Below are 19,676 nucleotides of genomic sequence, written 5' to 3' on the forward strand. Positions count from 1 at the left end.
AATCGCTCAACTCAACAATCATTGGACATGCTTCATTGTCATACTTGCTTCATGGGTAACATTTAATTTATGGAAAATGTGTTTATTCTTTTAAATGACACAACTTGTGTCATTTCACTCCCACAAAAAGGTGGGACCCACACCTTTATTTTTTCAGTCCACTCTCTTTCCCATGATCTATCACTTTCTCTAGCTTAAAATGACACAACTTTACATCTTTTAAAATGACACACTCTTTTCCCTTTATTTATAATCATTTTTTACTAGTTTATGTTTCTATCTGCCTAGAATTGTTATTCACCCTATATGTTTCTCCTGCATTGATAAGTCAACTCCTCCTAAGTTATATCAAAATCCTTTTCCTTTACCTTTTCATTTTCTAGAGAAAGGGAAACTGCCAACAAGATGAATGGCGACACAAACACAAAACATAGGTGATGATGGTATTGTAGTAAGAGAATTATGTGTCTGCTTTCTCACTACAACGGAAAAAAATGGGGAAGGATATTGTAACAACCAATTAGTGTTACTATCAATGTTAGTACCAATCAATTTTACCGTTAGATCGATTATGTTATAAATCCAACGGTTATATTTATTTTCATCTTTATATGGTTATGATTTTCTGGATTTGATACTTTATATTTATTTTCTCCTTTGTATATGATTTCTCATATTTAATGCTTTCACATTAAATATGAGGAATTATAACGATACAAAGATGAAAATAAATATAACCATTAGATCAACATATCGATATAACGGTGAAATTGATTGATAGTAACATTGATATTAACTATGTAACACCGATACAACATGCGACACGTGACACAACACGACACGACACTCCGACACGTCAATCCTAAAAATTTATGGATTTCGACACGTTAGGACACGTTTTAATATTGAATAATATTTTTAATTTATATAGTGTATATTTCATTTAATATTTAATAATTTAACAAAAAATGAAACTAAATTAATAATACCCATCAACACGTTATAAAGATGGAAGATTTAATAAAAAAAATAAGAACTGGGATGGCAGAGATATATAATATCAAATAGAGAGATCAAATCATATTAGAGAGAGATCAGAGACAAGGAGATACAATAAGAGCGTTATAGGAATTGACAACAACGATGCTGAGATGATCTCTTATCTACTTAAGGAGAAAAAAGACAAAAAAATAAAATTGCTATGATCATGTGAAAGCTTTATTAATATATTTTAATTTTTTTTTTAAAAAAATTTAAAAAAAAATTACGAAAATGCCATTTGACCGTGTCGGACACGATCAAATTCGCGTATCGAAATGGTCAACGTGTCGAAAAAAGTTGACCGCGTGTCCGACACCGTGTCAGAGCGTGTCGCCGTGACGGAGCGTGTCGGACACGACTCTCCCTGTTTTTACAAGTGTCCGTGCTTACTTGGATAGTAACACTAATTGATTGTTACAATATCCTACCCAAAAAGAATACCATGTATTGGATGACATTTTAAAATAGGAATGGGTAGTGTAAAATCAAATCATGGGAATAAATTTATCTTGGCAAAATTTTAGTTTTCCTTATGCCAAATGCGGAAAAATAATTTTTCAATCTCATTTTTCGAGAATTCCTAAATAATACCATGTACCAAACATCGCGGTGACAATAAAAGAAAAAAATATAGTTTACTTGCTTCTTTAAAATACACGTGTAATTTTTATTAAAAAATATTTATATTCATTGAAATCTAGATGCTTTCCTCATCTAAATTCATTGCGATTATTAGAATTATATTGAGAAAATGAATTTTTTGAAAGTGTGATTAAAAAATTATTAATAGGTCAAAATATCATGAGAAATGTTGACTTAAAATTTTTGATTTTATGTTTAATTGTTTGTCAAATATTATTTAAAATATAAGATAATTTTAAAAACCACACTAAAAATTCTGTGTACGCTCGCTTTACATTTTAGTAATACGTAAGCCGAGGAAAGGTTTGTAAAATTGCTTCTTCCTTTCTACCAAAGGAGTGCCGTGATGATTTTGGAAGATATTCACACTGATTTCAATCAATGTGAATATTTATTAAATTAGACTGCTTTTTCAAGTATCACTTAATATTTTATTTTATTCTCGCTCAAATAATATCGTAATTATTCTTTTTGTTTTTATTTTTTATTTCAAATTCAAAATCTCTTCTCATTTAATATTTTATATTCAACATTCATTGAAAATAAAAACCCTAGATTTTAAATAAAAAAGAAACTTTGCAGATCCGCATGTCAACTGAAATCGTTGTTTTTAATTTTCTTTCCACTGATCCGTGCCCGGTTTGTTTTGCATTTACGGAGGCTGACTGAAATGTGATTCAACAGTATTTATAACTCAATGCAGCTTTTACTCTTTTACTGTTCAAAATTGATTTTATAGTTGACTGTATTACCAGATACATCTTTTACTCTTTATTTTTACATTGTCTTTTTTATACATTTTAAAAATATTATTAGTAAACACAAATGATTCCACCTGGAACAAAAATTATAGTTATTTTGAATCTAATTAATTTGAATTGGGTTAGCTAGATGGTGCCAAATATTAGTTCATCCTTCATAATGGTACCAAATATTAGTTCATCCTTCATAATGGTGCCAAATATTAGTCCATCCTTCATAATGGACGTTAACCTTAAAACCAAGGAAACTCGAGGACCACTTGCAACAACCTAACTATACAACTTATTTATTTTTAAACAATATATTCGAAGAAGTGAAGAACATACTTTCTTAGTAAAAAAAATCACCTCCCTTTTAATTTTACTCCAAAAACAAAAGGCCAAAAATGTTCTCGTTGAAATTTTCTTAAATTTTTAAAAGTTTGTTTTCCCTCTTTTTTATTTTTCTCATCCAAATTCAAAGCAAAAGTCACTTTACACAAGCAACAAGTTATATGCATACATTAAACTATTTATATTAAACAAAACAATTTAATTTCATTGATTTTCTTGTAGACAAGAAGAATCACTCCACTAACAAGGAAGCACTAAGCAGAATAAGAAAAAGCTAATCATAGGTGGCAAGTGACAACTACCAACTGGCAATGGCGTGGTTAAGCTAATAAGCTCAACCTCAACTAATTCGGACTTCACTATCCAAAAAGTAAAGTGGGACCCACTCACACCATCAAACTCCGTGTGCACTGAATCGGAGAAATTAAGGCAAAAAATAATGACAATAAAAAGAAGAGAGAAGAAGAATCAGATGAGTTTGATCTAAAGCTTACGATGGAAGCAGCAGCAGCTTCGTCGTTGAACAATTCCGGTAGTGGAAGTTCTGAGCGCAGCGAAGATAGAGGGATATTTGAGTACTTTGGTTGGGTTTATCACTTAGGAGTCAATTCCATTGGCCTTGAGTACTGTCATCTCCGATACCTCTTCATTAGGGGGAAATATGTTGCCATGTACAAGCGTGATCCTCACGATAACCCTGCCATTGTATGTTCCTTCTTCTCTTTCTTTTACTTGCAATTTTGTGTACTTCATCTTGCGGTCCTGGAATTTACGGTTACTGTGGATTAATTATATAATATTCTTTTCACTTTTAAAATTAATAAAATAAAATCAGCTCGAGTTCATTTGTTTCGGTAGATGCAATTTTGTGTGTGATGACTGCTGTGCTCATTCGAAATTAGAAATTATTTTTGATGAAGAACTGGGGAACTTCGTAATTTGATAAATTATTTGATAGTATGTATCAGTGGCAGAATGGAGATAGAAAAGAAAACAATGTTGATTATCCCAATTTAAAACCTTAAGGCTTATGCTTCATCCAGTCAGCTAAATTTTGACAAGGTTATTGGAAATATAGATCACAAGCTGGATCAAAGGCTAACTACTGCTGTATTTCACTAGTTGTCATCAGAAGGAATTTATGCTTCAATTCTAAATAGCACGGTTTTCATCAAACTTTCAGTTTCTTTTGTGCTAAAGATACTGCAGAAAGAAATAGGAGCAGGTCTTTATGTAACACCGCTCCTGTATGAGATCTATGGTCTCAAATCATTAACAAAACTAACCTTCTTCAAGTTTCCCAAGTAACTAAAAAAGATAACCCTTCTAAGAAGACCCAACTAACTTAGTTGCCAAGGCCTTTTTGTTGACTCTGTTCCCTGTTTGATCCTACCAGTTGAGCCAAGCCTCATTGTCACTCTTACTTTTTTATTTACAAAAGATTATTTAGTTTGACAGATTATGAGTCAGTAGTTTTTAATTGAACAATCTTTTGATAATTTTACAGTTTAGTTTTTTTCAAATGTGGGTTGTAATGCCATTTCACTTGTTGGTTTTCTGTTTTTTCTTTTCTTCTATCATCTCTATGTTGATAATAATAGTTAAATATTTAATGCTAAAACTATCCACTGTGCAGAAACCCATTAGGCAGGGAGCTGTAGGGCCCGCACTTATGGTGGAGGAGCTAGGTCGTCGAAAGGTCAACAGTGGGGTATATATCATCGCATATGTATTTCTTCGTGTGTACTACATTAGACTGATTGTATATTAGTTTTGATGGAATATTCTCTCTGAGGTTCAACTCAAAATCTGGTGTGATTTGGGTGTACATGTTCGATTACCTTGCAAATTTAACTGAAGCTAAGTATATTTTGTTTTCTTCCCCAGGATCTTTATGTTGTACGGTTTTACAATCGATTAGATGAGGCCAAAAAGGGAGAAGTAAGTTATAGTTTTGAAGTACTTATTCTAATTATTATTGATAGACATTGAAAGCTACTTTCCTTGCAGCATGGTTTTTAACAGGTATAACTAATGAAGAATTCAAGATTGATCTTGTAACTTGTTACACTCGACTAAATATAAGACAGAAGCATAAGCTTCCATCTTTTGTAGCTTGTAAATGTTGCATGCTAAGTTATTATAACTTTTTAAGAAAACGTGATTCTAGTTGCTTAAAAATTTTATTAAAAAAAAAAAACGCACACCCCTACCAAAGCTCTTTATACATAATTTATTGATTTATTTATTTTTTAATTACTTTACTTCCATTGCATTTTCCAGGTTAAATGCTAGTGAGGTAATTTGTTAATATACTATCAAGCAATAAGTGCAAAATCCCCAACCGTAAGGAGTGGTTCAATAGGCAAACTGAGTTCCATTTAAGGTGAACTTTACCTGCAATGCAGGGGTTCGGAACTCATTGGAAGCACCTTGTGGCCAAGGGCTAGCCAACATCCGATGGAGGATTTGTCCCAAACCTTGTGGTCTTACCAAAACAAAAAAAAAGTTGCCAAATCTCACAACACAATTTAATTCATGTAGAAATCTGTAAAGAACCAATTGGTTCGATTCTCTTTCTCTTGTGAGGGGGCTTGTTAGAGATATATAAACCATTAATGTAGCCTCACTCAACAATATTCAAGTGTGATGAGTCCCACATTGGTTGGTAACAGGCTAAGTGAGCCCTATGCTAGCAAGTGGATTCGACATCATGTCTTAATCCAAAACCTTAAGGCATTGGGTTCATGGGCCTATCCACTTATATCCACTTCACTTAGCCCATTACCAATCAATGTGAGACTCATCATATTTGAATATCCCAGCAATCTCTCCCTCAAGTGTGAAACCTAACATTGATATGCTCTCCCTCTTTCCGAGTACCCAGGTTCAAAGTACTTAACCCGCCTCCTAACCAAATATTTGGCTAGCCTGAACCCAACCCGACTCTAATACCACTGTCAGGAGAGTCTAGGGGAAGCCTGTGGTTGGGGACCACCACCAATGGGCTAAGCAAGACCACCATATCAAGTGGTTCTGACACCACATCTTAACCCAAAACCTTAAGGTATTAGGTGATGACCTTTTTAATGGTTTATATTATTCTCTAACACACCCCCTCACGCAAGAGCCCTTTGGGTTTGAAGCGTGGATATTGCATCAGGCCCAACTTACCTGTGCTAAGAAATTTCACAAGAGAAAGTGGGGGCGGTGAGTATCGAATTCGTGACACCCAAGCTCTGATACCATATTAGAAGGTAAAGAGAGACAATAATGATTAAAATTATGAAAAGAGAATTCAAAGGGAATATTGATATTATTAATTGGGTTATTTATATGGTATCAGAGCCTCGGTGTCACGGGTTCGATCCTTACCGTCCCCCATTAAATTAATAATTAATCAAGCCTTGTGTAATTTCTCAGCACAAGTAAGTGGGCCTGTGCTTTATCCACCTTTCAAGCAAAAACAGGAACTCTTGATAAAAGTATTACCATGAAGCATTTGATCACAACTGCCACTCAGAGTCTTTCTTTAAGCCAATTTAAGTCCAATATTATACTTTAACTAATAATCACTTCAAGTTGTTATTTTCTCTTCATAGTAAAATTTTTAGCTGGAGTTCCTTATTTAGAATTCTCCCTTGATTTTATCGTGGGCATTCTATTTGTTACCACGCCTGTTGTGGGGAGTGTCATCAAAATGGTTAACCAGGTTCCTGGAATTAAAATTTATAATATAAACTGGCCCTTGAATTTTGGTTTGAAAGGCTCGATATAGTTTTTGGATTCAACAATTGCACTTGCATGCAAATGTATCTGCATCTATGTGTCTGTACTGGGGAGCTTATTTATTTAGAATTTAATGAACCCCTACATACCATGAGTGTTATAAATTTTTTCCTTTTTTCCAGTATAAAAATAAGTTTTTTCATGTAATTTTCTTCAAGATTGCTTGCGCTACAGCTGGGGAAGCCCGAGGATGGATAGAAGCATTTGATCATGCCAAGCAACAGGTACGAGAAAATAACTGGAAGGTTGCGTTTGTAATCTGAACATTGCAATTTTTATTGGTGTTAGTAATTTTTATAACCCAAGTGTGATTGAGATTTAAAGTTTAATCTGTGGCAGGGGGTTTGAATTGGTGTTCCTATTATGAAATTTTCGAACATATAGGTTTTCCTTGAATGTAAAGAATGTGGAGTAGCCATGTTGCTAGCTAAAAGCATAGGGATATCATGGAACTATATTGGTATTTAATTTGCGTATTATTTTAAGTTACTGGATATATACTCTTTGCAGGCTGAGTATGAGCTGTCAAGAGGAAGTAGTGCCAGAGACAGACTAAACATGGAGGCCGAGTATGCTTTTCCCCCCTCCTGAAGTACACTCATACTAATATTTGCTAGTGTAAAGAACCATTTTAACCCAAAAGTTTAAGCTGTTGGGTGAGGTTACACTAATAGTTTTATATTTCTTTAACACACCCTCTACCTGTACTAAGAAACTCCACAATACTTAATTATTTATTAATTAAATGGGGGGCGGTGAGGATCGAACTCGTGACCACTTGGTCACAGAGGCTCTGATATCATGTAAAGAACCATTTCAACCCAAAAGTTTAAGCTGTTGGGTGAAGCTTCATTAATGATTTTATATTTTTCTAACAGATAGAATAACATTAGATGAATGGTCTTGTTTTCAATGCTGATTGGTAAATGATTAACAATGGTTTTTGTGTCATACGTAAGCAGGGGATTCCAATGCTTTTGGTCCTTTCAATTGTCTCTGTCTTCTTTTTTTCCTTCATTTTTTTCTTACAAAATTTAAAAATAATGATAGTTTTCTATACGTTCAAGGAATATTGCTTCCAGTTAGGTAATACAGCTCAGATTAATATTTTTGTAAGTTATGCTGAATGAGAGACCTGCATAGTTGTTGTTGGGATCACTATTAGGTGTTCTGCCTTAGACGTTGTCCTTTTATTAGATGATTTATCATAAATTGACATATCATTGCTCTTTATGTTGAGGAAGGATCAATCTTGAAGGACATCGGCCTAGAGTGAGGCGGTATGCCCATGGATTGAGGAAGCTTATAAAAATTGGCCAAGGTAAAAAAATGGTTTGGTCAATTATATTCATGAGGGGTTGCTTTTGAGGCATTCACATGCATTCATTTGATAATTTGTATAATTTGACAACAAATCCACCTGTTATGCATCTTAGCAGAGTATAATGGAGTATCCATTTTGTTTCCTATTTCAAAAGGAGAGACAAATTTCATAGTGTTGATATGCACCAGAAATTGTGGAGTGAATAGTGATAGTTGTGAAAGCATGATTCTGAATCAATGTTCGTTGTATTTTTGCAAGGAATCCCATGTTTCTTTTCTTTTTTCTCTGAGTATGGTGGGGGGTCGCTGAATTAACATTTTTAACCTTATATGAGTCTCTCTCTTTATCACTAGTTAACTGTACTCTTGCTCTTTCATTCTGAAAGGCCCAGAGACACTGTTACGGCAATCATCAAGGTTTGCTTGTAGGCCAGATGGGTTGGAAGGGGACAGTGGCGATGCAGTTGAAGCACATCAATGGAAATGTGTTCTTACTGTGGCTGGTATTTTTCTTCCGTCACAGACATACACTATGTTGCAGCTTATTAAAGGCAGTGTTTTGCTGCTCTAATACCCTTTTCCTTTTCAGTAATTTCTTAATATTTATAAATTTATTTAATTTAATAGCAAGTCTATCTTGACCATGTAATTAAAGATCCTTCATTAATTTATCATGATAACTTTTGGGTTAGAATAGAAGATGATGTGGTGGCCAGGGTCCTCTGAACTAATAATGGGACTGTGTGGCAATCAATTCAATTGAGTTTATCATGGGAGAAAACATTGGAGCGTATTATCCTTAACTCTTGTAGTCTTATTTTCTTTGCCTCATAAAAAAAAATTCATTTATCAAGAAAAAGAAAAGTAAAAGAAACTCTACAAAGTAAGAAAATCATTACTATATTTAGGATAGGGCAACTTGAGTAGCATCGTACGCTTTATCCTTTTCTTTGCATGATTTGGTTAGACTCTGACACAAACAATAATGCTTTTGCTTATGGTTTTTCCTACTTTTAATTCTTGTTTATATTAGTTATGATAGAATAAATTTTAGTTGGATCTATCTTTATCCTTCTTGATGCTTTTTGTTTGTGTTTTCAGGTATTAGAATTTTTGAGGATGTTTCTCATCACAAGGTGTGTAAACAATTCATTTCTTTGGGTGGGCGTGGGCTCCTCAGTGATATTGATTATCAACATATTTCTTGAAAACTAGTTAGATTTCTGTTCTTGTCTGTTATTCTAACAGAAGTCGTAAGAGTATAATACTTGACATGTTGCTGATTCATTTATTACCTAATACTTGTTTCCCTATGTTGATAGTTTGCTTGTAATGCCTGAACGGCATAATTTGCTGAACACAGATTTCTTCTGGTGCATGGGTGTATGTGTGTATTGACAACTGTTTTTTGTACTTGTAACATAGATTGTTAATTACCAGAACCATATTTGTAAGTCATTAATAGTAAATCAAGCAGATCCCATGACCAAAAGCAATGGTGAAATTTGATATGGCTAAAGGAATTCAAAGGAATGAATTCCTAAGTCAGGAGTCGTATGTGCAGCTGTTCTTCCTCAAATAGTTAACAATAACAATGTTCTTTTCTTCTTATTATGAAACTCGTCGTTGACATTGAGAGTTTTTCAAATAGTCAGTGTCGGAGCCAGCATGGCATTTTAGCAAGTGCCAAAAAATTTCAGCTAGTGCCAAAAAATTTCAGCTAGTGCCCAAATAGCCACGGTTGTATGGCTACGACCAAAACGTGGCTAATTTTCAAAAAAATTGAAACAGAATTTGCTACGTTTCAATTGTAGCTAAACGTGGCTAAATAAGCCAGTGCCAAGGCAACCGCTGACTTCAACGTGGCTCCGCCACTGCAAATAGTGGTATCTGTTCATAGCGGTGCAAGTACTATCATGATGTTTTCACTAGGTCATTTTTTTTTTTTTTTGTTCTGTTGGCTTTTGGTTAAAGGACACCTTTGTGTTACTGTTGTCCTTTATTCGGAAAATGGAGCGGCTTTTTTTTGCCATGCAAATAGGAAAATACTGTCAATAAAAGCCTTTCTTTCACGATAATGAATCATCTGATATTCATTGCTTGATTATGTTAAAATCTAACATATTTAAGTTCTTGTTTTGTAGTTCCATTCTATTTTTGTCACATTTATAACTATTGAAATCGGTGCTTTAATTCATTATGATAGGACAGATAAGTAACTCTGGTTTCTGCTTTTGATACTTTTTGTGCTTTGTAGAATGGTAATGTCCTTGCAAAGTCTGTTGGAGTTATTGATGCAACTGCAGATACCGTTTTTGAAGTGCTTTTGAACCCTGACCCACAAAAAAGAAATGAGTAAGTTGCCAATAAAAAGGGCTTGAGAGTCTTGATGACATATTGGGAAAATTAGTCTCTCCTATAATTATTTTTTGCAGGTGGGATATGTTGATGTGTGACTTGGAAATGGTAGATTCTTATGATGGACACTTCGATGTTGTTTATGGGACATATGATCCTAAGTATCTATCGTGGTAATCATTTGATGCTAACCTTTTTAAATTTCAAAATTATAACATTATTGCAACTGGATTGCTGTATTGGTATGCTCTGTTCTGTGAAATTCATTATTAATAATCTTGTTTAATTTTCTGTAATTTCTCATCTATGAATGTAAAATATGGATTTTTTTTCCATTCATAGAGATGGGTGTACTCTGGCTAATTTGATTTTCCTATTGACTTTGACTTCCATTCCGTTTAATTCATTATATCAGACATTGCTAACTTATTGGTTTTTTTTTTTATGTCCATGCTGTCAATAGAATTGATGAGCAGAATATTTGGCATTATTTGTGCAGATTTGTAATTATATCCTTAATTAATTAGCCAGCTGTAGGTTATGATTGTGTAATTATATCCTTAATTAATTAGCCAGCTGTAGGTTATGATTGTGTAATTATGATTGTGCTGTAGGTTATGATTGTATAGTTATGATTGTATAATTATATCATACTATTTAAATGAGAATTCTCCAAAGGAGAACATAAGGTTTTATCCCAATTTCTCTAAGTTTAACATGGTATCAGTCTAGGTTTCGTTACTAAATTTTTCGCTGTGCTCACAGTCTCTGAGTTCCCAAGTTCTGGTCTTTTGCGCGTACTGTTCACGTCGCGATTCTTGTTTTTTTTCCTCTCGCGATTTTTCTCAGCATCATGTCTACTGAAAAATATGATGTTCTTTTTGTTCGTCTTAATGGAAAGAACTACTCCATCTGGGCATTTCAGTTTCAGATCTTTGTCAAAGGCAAGGAGCTTTGGGGTCATGTTGACGGAACTAATTCTGCTCCTGACAAAACTACGCACCAAGCAGCACATGCCCAATGGGAGGCCAAAGATGCACAGGTAATGACTTGGATCATAGGCTCTATTGAGCCTAGTATTGTCCTCAATCTCAGACCCTTCACAACGGCAGCAAAGTTGTGGGACTATTTGAAGAAAATTTATAACCAAACAAACACTGCTCGCAGGTTCCAGCTTGAACATGAAATTTCTCTTTTTCAACAGGATAGTCTCTCAATTTCTGAATTCTATTCTCATTTCATGAATCTTTGGGCTGAATATACTGACATTGTCTATAAAGATTTGTCGACTGAAGGACAAACTGCAGTCCAAAATGTTCATGATACCACAAAACGAGATCAATTTCTTATGAAATTGAGATCTACTTTTGAGGGCATTCGCACCAACCTAATGAACATGGCTCCTGTTCCCTCCTTGGATGAATGTCTAAATGAATTGCTTCGTGAAGAACAACGTCTCCTTACTCAGACAAACATGGAACACCAGAAATCTGCCTCCCTTCCTGTAGCGTATGCAGTACAAGCCAAACCACGAGGTCAAGACATGAGTACTGTCCAATGTTTCTGCTGCAAAGGCCATGGACATTTTGCTTCAAACTGTCCTAAAAAGTTCTGTAATTACTGCAAAAAAGGTCACATCATCAAAGAATGTCAAATCAGACCACCACGGAGAAATGCAACAGCCATCACTGCCACTGTTGGCTCTTCTACTACTCCTGTTTCTGTGGATCAGAATCCGCCTGTTTCTGTGCCAACTTTAACCCCTGAAATGGTTCAACAAATGATTGTTTCTGTATTTTCTGCTTTGGGTCTTTCAGGTAAAGTTTCTTTATCCAGCTCTCCTTGCTACTTTGACTCTGGCGCATCCAATCATATGACCAACAATGTTGCTTCTCTTACCAATGTTACAAATTACTCTGGTAATTTACAAATACACACTGCGGATGATTGGTGATATTTCTTCATCTCTTACCAATGTTTATGTTTCCCCTGATCTCACCAGTAACCTTATTTTAGTTGGTCAATTAGTTGACAGTGATTGCAAAGTTGAATTCTCAAAGTCTGGTTGTCATGTGCAGGATCAACACTCAGGGAAGGTGATCGCGAAGGGGCCTAAAGTTGGACGTCTTTTTCCTCTTTATTCATTGTTGTCACCATGTTCTTTTCAGCCTTTTATTTCTTGTATTTCTGCAACTGTTAATTTTCAATTATGGCATAAGCGTCTTGGTCACCCAAATTCGAATGTACTTCATGCCTTAATGAAATCTGGAGTTCTTGGCAATAAACATTTCCCATCTTTTAGTGCTGTTCAATTTGATTGCAATTCTTGTAAACTTGGTAAAAGTAAAATTCTACCATTTCCAGTTCATCAATCAAATGTAAATCAGCCTTTTGACATAATTCACAGTGATTTATGGGGCATCACACCTGTAATATCTCATGCACATTACAAATATTTTATCACTTTTATTGATGACTATAGTCGTTTCACATGGGTCTATTTTTTGCGATCTAAAGCTGAAGCTTTCTCTGCATTCCAATTTTTTCATTCCTATGTTCAAACTCAGTTTGCATCAAAAATTAAAACTCTGCGTTCTGACAATGGGGGGAATACACATCTCATTTGTTTCAAGAGTTCTTGCAGAAAAATGGTATATTATCTCAAAGGTCGTGTCCTTCCACACCCCAACAAAATGGGATAGCTGAAAGAAAAAACCGTCATCTTCTTGATGTTGTCCGTACCTTAATGTTGGACTCTTTAGTACCCTCCCGTTTTTGGTGTGAAGCTCTCTCAACTGCTGTCCACCTTATTAATCGGCTGCCTTCTCCAGTCTTGCACAATGATTCCCCTTTCTTAAGGTTATTTGGTAAGCAACCCAATTATTCAACTCTTCGCACCTTTGGTTGTGTCTGTTATGTTCATCTTCAGCCACCAGAACGCACCAAACTCACAGCTCAATCTGTTAAATGTGCTTTTCTTGGTTACTCAGCCCATCAAAAAGGTTTTTTATGCTATGATCCTCACTTACATAGGATTCGGGTTTCTAGAAATGTCATCTTTCAAGAAGATACATATTTTTTTGCTACTAACCAAGACACTCAATCTTCTACATCCAAATCTGTCTTGCCATTGTTTCCTAACAGTTTTGCAGAAGACCAAGCTCGTCCTCCTGTCATTGTCTACCAAAGACGTCCGACTGTTCCACCAATTCAGACTTCAATCCCTTCAAGGCCCCCTTCTGATCATTCTCTGGCTGCTGATCCAGTGCATGCACTAGAACCTGCCCCTTTACGTCGCAGTACTCGCATTCGTAAACCACCGGAAAAGTATGGTGTTTCTGAATCTTTATCTTTGACAGCAACTTTAGCATCTATTCCTATTCCTTCTTCATATAAACAGGCAATGGAGCATAAATGTTGGCAGGATGCTATAGAGACTGAACTTCTTGCACTAGAGGAAAATCAAACATGGGACATTGTTCCATGTCCTTCATCGGTTAAACCTCTTGGCAGTAAATTTGTATTCACTATAAAGTTGCGTTCAGATGGATCCATCGATCGATACAAGGCTAGATTGGTTGTTCTTGGAAATAAGCAAGAATATGGCCTAGACTATGAAGAGACCTTTGCGCCGGTGGCCAAGATGACTACTGTGCGGACTATTATTGCCATTGCTGCATCTGAATCTTGGCCAATTCACCAGCTAGATGTCAAAAATGCCTTCCTTCATGGTGACCTCAAAGAAGAAGTTTACATCAAACTTCCTACGGGTATGCCCTCACTATTACCTAATACTGTTTGTAAGCTAAAACGTTCTTTGTATGGATTAAAACAGGCACCAAGAGTGTGGTTTGAAAAGTTTAGCACAACATTACTTGGTTTTTCCTTCATCCAAAGTAGCTATGATCCATCTCTTTTTCTACAAAGGACCTCCAAAGGAATTGTGATTCTCCTTGTTTATGTGGATGACATTATCGTCACCGGCTCAGATCAAGAGGCTATCACTACAATCAAACAATTGATGCATACAACTTTCCACATGAAAGATCTTGGACAGCTCACTTATTTCTTGGGATTAGAAGTACAATTCCAACAAAAAGGCATCTTTGTCACTCAGCACAAATATACTCAGGATCTAATTCAGCTAGCTGGTCTCACCACTGCAACTATGGTTGACACTCCCATGGAAGTTAATGTAAAGTTAAGACGGGATGAAGGTGACCTTCTACAAGACCCAACTTTATATCGAAAGTTGGTAGGAAGTCTCATCTACCTCACCATCACAAGACCTGATATCTCTTTTGCTGTCCACACAGTCAGCAAATTCATGCAAAATCCTAGACACTTGCATCTTACAGCAGTACAACGAATCATTAAATATTTGTTGGCCACTCCCAGCCGTGGTATCTTCTTTCCGACAAATGCAACAATACAACTTCAAGCATACAGCGATGCTGATTGGGCTGGATGTCCCGACACAAGGAAGTCTACTACTGGCTGGTGTATGTTTTTAGGAGATGCCCCTATCTCCTGGAAATGCAAGAAACAAGAATCTGTCTCTAAATCCTCCACTGAAGCAGAATATCGGTCCATGTCTGCAGCATGCTCTGAGATTATTTGGTTACGGGGCCTTCTTTCAGAACTTGGTTATTCACAAGCAACACCAACTCCGTTGTATGCTGATAATACAAGTGCCATACAGATTGCAGCAAATCCTGTATACCATGAAAGAACAAAGCACATAGAGGTCGATTGTCATTCAATCAGGGAAGCTTATGACCGTAGAATTATCACTCTACCTCATGTCTCAACATCTGTTCAACTAGCTGACATCCTCACCAAGTCTTTGACACGTCAACGACATAATTTCCTCGTCAGCAAATTGATGCTTGTAGATTCACCAGCATCAATTTGAGGGGGGATGTCAATAGAATTGATGAGCAGAATATTTGGCATTATTTGTGCAGATTTGTAATTATATCCTTAATTAATTAGCCAGCTGTAGGTTATGATTTGTAATTATATCCTTAATTAATTAGCCAGCTGTAGGTTATGATTGTGTAATTATATCCTTAATTAATTAGCTAGATTGTGTAGGTTATGATTGTATAGTTATGATTGTGTAATTATATCATACTATTTAAATGAGAATTCTCCAAAGGAGAACATAAGGTAGGTGGCATTCAAAGCAAGATTTTGTCTTCTCTAGGCGATGGTTTCGTGGACAAGATGGAACATACAGTAAGAATGTGGTTATTGTGATCACGTGCTTGGAACTTTTGTCATGGTCAAGAATGAGTTCATTTACTTTCGGTGCTAGTATAGTAGTATTATGTCTTTCAATTTGCCTGTTGACTTTTCAAGTAATTGAAGTTTTTACATAATACTTCTTATTGAAATTATAAGGATTTAGGTAGGGAAGGAAAAAGAGAAAAAATAATATTTTATATGAATGTGATACAAAAGACAAAGCACTAATTCTTATTTATACTAATAGTAGACTATGAAAATAAGAAAACAAATCATGAAATATGAAAACCAATCCTAAGAGATCTTATAGGATACTTTAAACTATTTTATGTTATGATCTTAATATTATACTATATCTTCTAGATATTTTAACATTCCACCTCAAGCTACAGCTTACTAAGCTTTAAGCTTGTTATAAATGACTCCTTTTAAAAATAAAAACAACCAAACTATGTAATTTGGGCTTAGCAAAACATGGTTTGAAAGACAACCGAGGGATTTTGGAGACGTTAGAGAGGTGAGCATTGCTAGGATGGCAACACATCAAGAACTACAACTTTCAAGTTCATCAAGAACAATGTTTGGATGCTTTAAACCATAGGTAAACTTAGAGACCCAAAAAATTGAAATTGAGGTTGGTGTGAACGAAGAACTTATTGCTGGCATGACTACTTAGTAAGATAAGAAAAATCACCTTTGGTATGATTCACAATGGGAGGCGGGTATAAATCCCAGCCAATTCATTCATCACTGTAAGAAGGCCAAGCTGGCAAGCTAGACTGCAATTCGGATGAAGTCCAACAGGGCTAGACTACACTGGGACAAAGTTCAATAGGGTTAAAGTGCATCCGGGGCATAGACTGAAAGTGTCATGGTGCATCTTCCAAATTTCTCCTCTTCATTGCTACTTGGCATTGGAAAAGACACAACGATATCAACACTATGGACAGAGACTGGACGCGAGCATAGAGGGACACTGTGCGGCTTGAGACAGAGGGACACTGTGCGGCTTGAGACAAAGGTCCACATGCAAAATAAACCAACTTTAAGAGCATAAGTTGCTATTTCAAAGAGTTTCTGCATCTGCCCACGACCAAAAGGATCAAGATTCGAGCAAAGGAAAAGACGAGTACTGCACAACCAAAGGACCACACCAGATCTGAGAGAAGAGCATGGGCTACCTAGGTAGCAACTGAAAGGGACGAGCAACAACCAACATACAATGGGTGAAGGAAGAAAATACCAGATCTGGGGAAAGCAGGCTAGGACAAGCACCTCATAGGTGGTTGCTGCTAGAAACACGGTAGCATGTGCGGGTGAGCGCAATGGAGATGACACCTGAGAAGATGATTCCCAAAGCAAAGAAGTGGGGTGTGAGGAAATGTTGGTAGGTGGTTCATTGTGGATTGCTTGGGATGGGCTGGACGAGAAGATCCGCTCCTGATCCGTGGGTCACTGGCCGAAAAGGTTGTCAGAAAATTTTTGGTGGTAGCAGACATTAGCAGCGGTGGTTAGAGAAGATATGTGAGACAGCCAAAAAGACTACATGCAATGGATAGTAGTGGTTGACAAAGAGAAGATTGCCGGAAAGACGACATGACGACCGACTGCGATGACAATTGCAGGAAAAGTGGCATAGATCATGAAAATAAACCTTTGGATTATAAGAAACTCGGGAGCGGAATATTGATGAGACATCTCATGAAAGATGATCCCGCTTTGATACTATGTTGAAATTTTAAGGATTTAGATAGGAAGGAAAGAATTTTTTTTAATAATATTCTATATTTACATGATACAAAAGACAAAGCACTAATCCCTATTTATATTAAAAGTAAACTCTTAAAATAAGTGGAAAAAATCATGATATGTAAGAAAATGTGGAAACCAATCCTAAGAGATACACTATGATACTCTAAACTATTTTAAGGTATAATATTAAAATTGTAAGATATCAGCGTAAATAATTGTAATTAGTTATTTATTTCTTTTTTTATTCTAGAATCTTTTTTGGGCTTAGCCCATCAGGTCATTTAGTCTCTTTAAATAGAGATCTCTTGTACAGTTGTAATATACAATTCAATAATATATTTTTCTTCCATTTTTCAAGTTGATATCAGAGCTCTCGATTCTGAGGGTTTTTCTTCCGTGACTGCCACCTTTATAGCAGAACCCTATTTGTTTGCCTCTTGCTGCCACCAAGCCATCACTGGAAAAAAATTCAGGGACTTTTTGGATCGAGAGGACCTTTGTTTGACTTTTTTTTCTAGATTTATCAGTCTACGGACGTTACTGTTCACCGTGTTACTGTTCATCGCCGAAAACACTGTTCATCGTCGGAGTTAGAAGTTGTTTGGATATGCATTTGATTGATTTTGACTTTTTCTTTGCATTATGGTCGATTTCGATGGTGATTCGACTATTACACAACCTCTACATGTCTCTTCATATGTTAATATTCAGCAAGGGGAGTTAGAGCAGCTTAAGGCTGCTATTGATAATCTGTGTAAGTCATCCGACAATTCTTTAATCTTGTCTGGTAAAAATGTACGTTCTACATCTCTTCTTGCTTCTCGCACTGATTTTAAAACCTCATGGATTTTGGATTTTGGTGCAACTGATCATATGACTTGTCTTGCTGAGTCTTTTCTTTCTTATCATCCTACTGTTGGTAGTCATACTATAGTCGTAGCCGATGGATCGCATAAATCAGTTATTGGTCCTGCTAACTTTCACATTCAACCTTCCATTTTTCTTAAAAGTGTTCTTTATGTTCATCAGTTTTTCGTTAATCTTATCTTCATAGCTTACAACTGATTTGAATTGTTCTATCACCTTTTTCTCTTCTTATTGTATTATTCAGGATCTCACCACGAGGAAGACAATTGGAGTTGCTAAGGAGTAAGGTATTATCTCCTTCCAGAACATGCTACAAAAGATACCAAAAATCAACTATTGATGACATGTCATCCTTCTACTGCAGAATCTATGATTTGGTTCCATCACCAGCATATGAGGCACCCACTATTTAGTCTATTCAATGTTTCCTTCTCTGTTTCTAAATCAGTCAGTTGAGACTTTTCATTGTAATGTTTGTGAATTTGCAAAACTCCATCAAGTGTCCTTTCCTTCTAGTGCTATCAAAGTTATTAAACTTTTTTCTCTTATTCATTCTGATATTTGGAGCACTTCTAAAGTGAATAGTGTTTCAGGTGCAAAGTGGTTTATTTCTTTTATTAATGATTGTACTCGGGTGACATGGATACTTTTGATGGAAAACAAGTCTGAAGTACCACAGATATTTATCCGATTTTATCACATGGTCGAGACTAAGTTTGGTAAAAGTATTCAAAGATTAAGATCTGATAATGGTACCGAGTACATCAACCAATGTCTGGCGCACTTCATTTCAGCCATAGGTATGATTCATGAGCTCACATGTGTTGATACCCGTCAACAAAACGGGGTTGTTGAAAGAAAAAGTTGTCGCCTCCTTGAAGTCGCTAGAGCACTACTTTTCCAGACATCTGTTCCTAGTTCTTATTGGGGAGGAGCCATGTTAACTGCAACTTTTTTGATTAATTGCTAATCTTCACGGGTCCTTAACAATACCCGTCCTATTCATTTCATGACTTCCTTATTTCCTTTTGTTCCCGTTATGTAGAGTCTTCAATGCGAGTGTTTGGGTGTGTTGCATTTGTCCATGTTCATAAACAACATCGCAATAAGTTGGATCTTAGGGTTCTTAAGTGTGTCTTTCTAGGTTATGCCCCTGATAAGAAAGGCTACAAGTGTTATCATCTTGCTAGTCAAATTTTTTTTGTTTCTATGGATGTTATCTTTTATGAATCTGAGTCCTTTTTCTGTGGTCCTCATCTTCAGGGTGAGAGCAGTTCTTCAGCAGACTCATCACCACCTTCTTTGAGTCTGGATCTTTTGTGTCTACTCGTACACCTCTTCCTCCTCTGTCTGATCCATCAAGTACACATGTATCTGATCCATCAAATACACTAGAGATACAAAAGATTGTGACACCTGATTTGGTATATCACTGGAGGAACCAACCCACACTGTTTCACCAACAACCTCAATCGTCTGAACCACTGGTAAGTCCTGAACTTCTTGTTTCTGAATCTAATATTGATACTTTTGATGACTCACCCATTGCCCTAAGAAAAG

The 19,676-nt window shown here is 35.9% G+C and overlaps 1 protein-coding gene across 1 annotated transcript in view; it reads left to right on the top strand.

Moving 5' to 3' along the window:
- The first annotated feature begins 3,201 nt into the window (after positions 1 to 3,201).
- The window catches only part of LOC133317878 (protein ENHANCED DISEASE RESISTANCE 2-like), a 33,188-nt gene continuing 16,713 nt past the window's right edge, over positions 3,202 to 19,676 (top strand). The window contains exons 1-11 of the mRNA XM_061519770.1: positions 3,202 to 3,482; positions 4,414 to 4,488; positions 4,665 to 4,718; positions 6,725 to 6,790; positions 7,077 to 7,135; positions 7,811 to 7,887; positions 8,276 to 8,392; positions 8,991 to 9,025; positions 10,147 to 10,244; positions 10,325 to 10,420; positions 15,424 to 15,488. Coding sequence (XP_061375754.1) covers positions 3,273 to 3,482; positions 4,414 to 4,488; positions 4,665 to 4,718; positions 6,725 to 6,790; positions 7,077 to 7,135; positions 7,811 to 7,887; positions 8,276 to 8,392; positions 8,991 to 9,025; positions 10,147 to 10,244; positions 10,325 to 10,420; positions 15,424 to 15,488 — 952 coding nt within the window. The 5' untranslated portion in view covers positions 3,202 to 3,272. The remainder of the gene's footprint in view (positions 3,483 to 4,413; positions 4,489 to 4,664; positions 4,719 to 6,724; positions 6,791 to 7,076; positions 7,136 to 7,810; positions 7,888 to 8,275; positions 8,393 to 8,990; positions 9,026 to 10,146; positions 10,245 to 10,324; positions 10,421 to 15,423; positions 15,489 to 19,676) is intronic.

Source organism: Gastrolobium bilobum, unplaced genomic scaffold (genome assembly GCF_033153095.1).
Source record: "Gastrolobium bilobum isolate Gb01-03AN ecotype WA unplaced genomic scaffold, APGP_CSIRO_Gbil_v1 utg3966, whole genome shotgun sequence".
NCBI classification, from domain to species: Eukaryota; Viridiplantae; Streptophyta; class Magnoliopsida; order Fabales; family Fabaceae; genus Gastrolobium; species Gastrolobium bilobum.